This window comes from Saccostrea cucullata, unplaced genomic scaffold, assembly GCF_032062105.1.
Source record: "Saccostrea cucullata isolate Sc308-1 unplaced genomic scaffold, CSIRO_AGI_Scuc_v1 ctg22405, whole genome shotgun sequence".
In the NCBI taxonomy this organism is placed as follows: Eukaryota; Metazoa; Mollusca; class Bivalvia; order Ostreida; family Ostreidae; genus Saccostrea; species Saccostrea cuccullata.
This window is the reverse complement of record NW_026934531.1, coordinates 1-6044: the sequence shown is the minus strand read 5'-3', so window position 1 is coordinate 6044 and position 6044 is coordinate 1. Positions and strand designations below refer to the sequence as shown.

Genomic DNA, 6044 nt, shown 5'->3' with positions numbered 1-6044 from the left:
TTCATACTTTGATACGTGACCTCGGTCTATACGGTCTGATCCGAAGGACCTTTTTTCATGTCCCTCAATGTAATTCAGAAGTGCTCACACCGATATAATGTTTTAGAGTATGTCATGATCGACGAACCATAAATGAAAAAATTAAAATCCACTATAAATGAAAGAAAAAAAGTTAATTGGATCTAATTGATAAAAAAATGAGTCCAGTTGTACAGCCAACAAATGACACTATAATTTCACAATTTTATGTTTCATAAACTTTTTATTATAAAGCTGAATTTTTTCCCATAAATTCATACTTCTAATTGCAATTAAAAATTTAAAAAGTTAATGAGAATTTTTTCCGTATCGCTATTAATATTAATATTGTATAATATTATATCTGTTCTTGGGACAAAGAAGGCACAGAAAAACGAACGAAGACAAAACATGTGTGAACTTAGTGTACCATTTGAATTTTGACCTCTTTACATGGGAGTCTGGAGTTTTCCAGTCAAACAAACTTTACCATTATTAATGCTGTACAAGAATATATCAAAGTATCAAAACGTTTTAAGGATCTCTCTTATGATAATATATAATTTAGAATTTAATTCAAAAAGTTTAATTTGTACCAATGTTTATTAACATGAAATGATATTTAAAGTGATTAATGGTGTTTTGCAATGACAGGGAAATCTTTATACACTATGCATTGTCCAATCTCTTCAAAATGTCTTCAAAAGCCTGGATACCTATGATTTTTATTTCTTAAATGTGTTTGATGATCAAATTTGCTATTTTTGATCTGGATCTGTGCGAGTCAGTTGTGCCCGGGTGTGAGGGAGGGCGAGTGAAAGGGTGTTTGTGTGAGAGTGTGTGACTACCCATGTTGTATTTTGAATTTATATCAGATCAGTTCATTGTACGAGGGTCATTCAAAAAGTTCGTAGACTTTTGTCCTAACTTTTTTATTCAAGGTCATATTATATCCAAATTTGGTACAAATATTTTAACAGATTCGAATAATTTGAGTAAAAAAATTGGAATTTATCTTCATATTTATTAAAATTACATGATGTACCAAGGATTTAGAATAGCAAAAATGGGGTCACGGAGCGCCATCAAAAATGAGTAATTTACTAATTTTCACTTTATATTATTTGAAGCCATACCTCTAATAAATGGAGCTGAAACGAAATAAAATTTACATGTTCAAATAAAGCAGTATTAATTAAAATGAAATCAGGTTATGTAATATGTCACTCCGTTTAAAAGATATCAGTTTCTAAATACATATGGACTTGATTAAAAAAAGCAAAAAACTATGACGTTGGAGGACGTCACGGAGCAGCAAGTAGCAATAAAATTTGTACTTTACATTCGGGAAACTTCTTCTACAAGCTTAAAAAATCTGTATAAACTAGGATCTGTATGAAAAATAATCTGTGTATTTGTATTAAATGGAAAATACAATTTTTGAGTGGTAGCGAGTTTGAATCGCACGATGAATTGTCTGCAAAGGAACAGGTTAAAGTTAAAAATATTGTCAAAAGAGTTAGGAACGTCATTGAACGTGATGTGTGCTTCACTGTTGCAGAATTAATAGAGTTACATGGTAAATTAAAGAATTTGAAAACAATGACATTCTTATTCAAGCTATATTTGTACAATTGTTCGCAAACTAGGTGTTAAGTGTTATGGGTATGTCTTTTTGAATGGAGAAGACGCTACAAACCGTGTTTGAAATTAAGAAAAATAGTATAATTTTGACAAACTTTCTCAATGTTGTCTTTGACGTTACAATGTTGGTTAACCGTGCTCCATGGTAACAAAACATATTGGTTTAAATTTTGGCTAACATGAGTTTTATTTAATCAAATGGAATGAAACTTCACACTTCGACAAAATAAATGTTTATGTTTACGAAAATGTGTTGGTCTATAATCTTGTAATAATTATATGACAATGAGAAGAATTGTCTACGTATTTTTTGAATGACCCTCGTATTGTCACCTTGACATTTCATAGAGAGGATATTTATAGGCAATTTGCATGTTGCCCAATCTATTCAGTGTTCTGAATATTGTTTTTAAATCAATTAGTATTTTGAACATAGAATTAAATTTTGTGTTTCCTGGCCACGTTTTTTGGTATTAAAGTTTCCTTTTATAAAGGGGACAAAAAGATAAAACCAAAGTTATATTTAATCGCAACTTTTTCTAACTTCCAATTACATGTACGTGTAACAATTTTCACATTATAATAGAATCAAATCTATTATTTGATCACACAACAAAATAAAAAAAAAAACTCGGAATGTTATAGAACCACACCAATATGATGTATATACATGTATGTCATCTCGTAGTAAAGTGGCAACTCACATAAAATATAATAAAATTACACACGATCATGATATTTCATCTATTAAAAGTAAAGTGACAACTCACAAAATAAATATAAAATCACACCTATATCATATCATATCATGATATAACGTCCATAAGTAGAAAAGTGGCAAATCATAAAATATAAGAAAGTCACATTTATACTAATTAACACATCGTCTAATCTAAAATCGACAATTATAAATATATATTAAAAACAGCATATTATACTAGCAAGCCCATTAATTTAGCCGCCATCGGATTTCTCACAAATGAATTGCATTTTTTGTGTACATGGTGCATCGTTCCATTTACCATTTCTTAGTAGGTGTATGCAGTCTTCCTTAAGACGTAGAGGACCAGGCTCATTTGATTTCCAGTTAGTGAAGTTGATAGACGTGTTAAAGTAACTCCAATGGTATCTACCTTCAACTGATATATCGTTTCCTCCAGTCCAAGCAACGCAGTTACGATAAATATTTGAGGAACAAGTGCCTGAAATATATGAACAATGTAACGTTAATTAATTATTAAGTTATGAAATTCCTTAAGTCTTATTCATGGTACCAATCTTCTCAATTGTTTCAAATTCAACTGTAGTTAAAACGTAAGCAAAATGCTTATATCTCAACCTTTCTTAATATCGAAAGGTTAAAACAAAAACAGAATTAATTATTTTTTTTAAAATTAAAAACGAATTTAAAATCAACCAGCAATGAATAGATTTCTAATATATACAGAGTAAAACAAGAAGTGAAATGTTCCCAATGTATACTCAACAAAAAAAACAAAACGCATATTCAGATCAAACATGAAAATCCAAGTTTTCAATTTAAACCTTAATTTTTAAAACTGATTTAAGAGTGTGGTGTGATAAAAATCAATCATGCCCTATGTTCCCAATTGACAAGTAAATTTTATGTCATTGACGTCCCCTCCAAATTCTAGAGGCATATGTCTTAACCAATCCATATAACCTTTGCGAACTCTCAGCGCTAGCGGATTTCCAATATACGGACGTCGTGCACGAATACAAGCTCCTCTCAGTCTCTTGCGAACAATGTATGCACATTATGCTTATTTCAGCAGTTTGCACAGCAGTTCTGAGTCGATTGCACAGGTGCTGAAGGAGGATCTGACGGTCCTGTATGTATGTGGTAACCCCTTGACGGCCAGTTCTTGGTCTGTCATTCGTGTTCCTGGCTGGTGGGGACGTGCGTTTAACTGCTGCAAAGCCGATTGGTGTACACCAAATGCAGTTGTAACTTCCTGTTTTGTGGCTCCGGTTAGTATCATTGTTAGAACCTTGTTGTGTTCAACTTTTTTTAGGCTTGGCATTACAGCATCAACATCGCAGCACAGTTAAGGTTAAAGTAAAGAAGGCGGGACCTAATTTGTACGGGAAATATTTACTATGACGTCACACATAATATAAGGTCTTCAAAATACCACAAAATGAAAATATTTGCTATTTCAAACAGCTGGATAGCTGTAGACTACAAACAAACTTACTGCTACATGCAGTTTTGTCCCATACAACAGTATATAAATGGTGCATCGATCGCAATGCACTTGTCAATGTGACGTCATCTCGCAAAAATGACGCATTTTGTACACAGTGAGAAGCTGATCAAGTCACATTTTGTACAATGAAAAATGTGTTTTGTTCTCAAATAAAATATTACTGAAAACCAACTTTATTTCCGACGACTTTATTTCGCGATTTACCAGGGGTAAACTAGTTCGCGGCGATTAATTTTCGCGATCAAGCCGACTTTGGATCTGTTATTAATGGATCATGTGACGTCGACATCACGTGACAAGTCTAAATAAAAAAATCTAAATGTCCCTAACATATATATTTAAACCACAGTAACTTTTTTGTATAAGTGAAGTCCTTAAAAGAATCGCCCATTCTAATAAAGTAACTATGTATTTTTTATCTTAAAAAATCGCCGATATTTCCATTTGTAACCTTAACTGTGCTGCGATTGCAATCACAGCACAGATATATGTTTAATAGGCGTGTTTATTGTTTCTCTAAATCCAAAATTTCATTGAAAATAGACCCCCGATTTACAAGAAATTATGCAAAACATTATTTTCATAAACGTGAGTAATCAGGGGAAATAATTCAACAATTTGGGTTTAAAAGCCCATGTTGTACTTAAAAGGTCATAGGTATCCAATGATATAAATGATAGTGTTTCCATATACTTTTTTCAAAAGTAAAACAATATGTGTTTCTTTTTTTTGAGTATATATTGTGTGTCCTTAGTACAGTTAAGGTTACAATAAGGAGCCGGGGGCAAATTTATACGGGAAATGTTTACTATGACGTCACACAAAATGTAAGGTCTTCAAAATACCATAAAATGAAATCATTGCTATTTCAAACTGCTGGATAGCTGTAGACTACATCAAAACTTACTATTACATGGAGTTTTGTCGTTTGTTAAATCCCACACAACAATATATAAACGATGTATCGATTGCAATGCACCTGTCAATGTGACGTCTTCTTGCATAAATGACGCATATAAAAAAGACATTATATGTTAACTCAGCGCTGTCGTCATTTTGTTTCATTGATGTATCTTAAGCGGTTTTAATTTTACGGCGCAAGTCTATGAACTTTCCGAACAACCCTCGAAATTCAAATAGTGCAGTATGACATAGAAATTGAATTTTAATGAATAAGGTTCTGATCAAACATTTTTTCCACAGCTATCGAGAGACATCTTTTAAACTTTGAATTGCTATGTAGGCGTTCAACTCATCTTAAACATCATGATATAAGACATTGAAATGTTAAGCGTAATTAATGATTTAATTGTATTCAACAAAAGTGGATCAAGTACCTATGTTTTGAACATGTTACTTTTGCGAATCTCTTTACCATGAATTTTCCATGATACAATTTTTTTATCTTGTAAAGCGATTTCTTTTATATAAATTAATTTAAATATTTCCAGATCTGACAAAGCTTGACGGTGGATGTAACCACTGAACAAGAGGTATTTTACTCTTTTCTCTTGTCATTATTTTGCTAATGGTTTGTTTTAATCTCTGTTCATTTACATGTACCTTGAGTTTTCATAAGATTCTATTAAAGTACATTTTACATGTGAATTACTTAAGACGAGGCATGATCTAACCAGCTGGTTGGATTCTTCTTTAGTGACAAGTGAGTTACCCTATGAAAGGCTGATTATGTTCTTCCTTAGGAACCTGTCTCATACGTACCTTTCATTTTTAATGTCTCAGAGAGTCAATGAAATTCTTTTTACGTAAGGCGTGACTTCCCTTTGAAGAGAAATGTCTCAGCCAGCCAATCAGATTCTTAAGGCCTGACTTACCTTTGAAGAGAAATGTCTAAGCCAGCCAATCAGATTCTTAAGGCGTGACTTAACCTTGAAGAGAAATGTTCAGCCAGCCAATCAGATTCTTAAGGCTAACTTACCCTTGAAGAGAAATGTCTCAGCCAGCCAATCGGATTCTTCTTTGGTTGCTATTTCCACCAGATGGGAACATTTTCTTTCACACTCAGACTGGAAATTAACTTTATCTCTCGTAAGGAAATATTACAATAACGAACAAAAATCAAGTTCAAAAGTCCATTGGATTAATATAATTTTTGACCAGAGAAACCGCTGATCTTCAAAACATCAGAGG

The 6044-nt window shown here is 32.4% G+C and overlaps 1 protein-coding gene across 1 annotated transcript; it reads right to left on the bottom strand.

Moving 5' to 3' along the window:
* Positions 1 to 2684: 2684 nt before the first annotated feature.
* Positions 2685 to 5920, bottom strand: LOC134240959 (C-type lectin 37Da-like; the record flags this gene model as incomplete). The annotated part of the gene is made up of 2 exons (XM_062723064.1): positions 2685 to 2864; positions 5833 to 5920. Coding segments are annotated over 2 exons (268 nt in total), but the record flags the coding sequence as incomplete, so codon positions are not given.
* Positions 5921 to 6044: the final 124 nt, after the last annotated feature.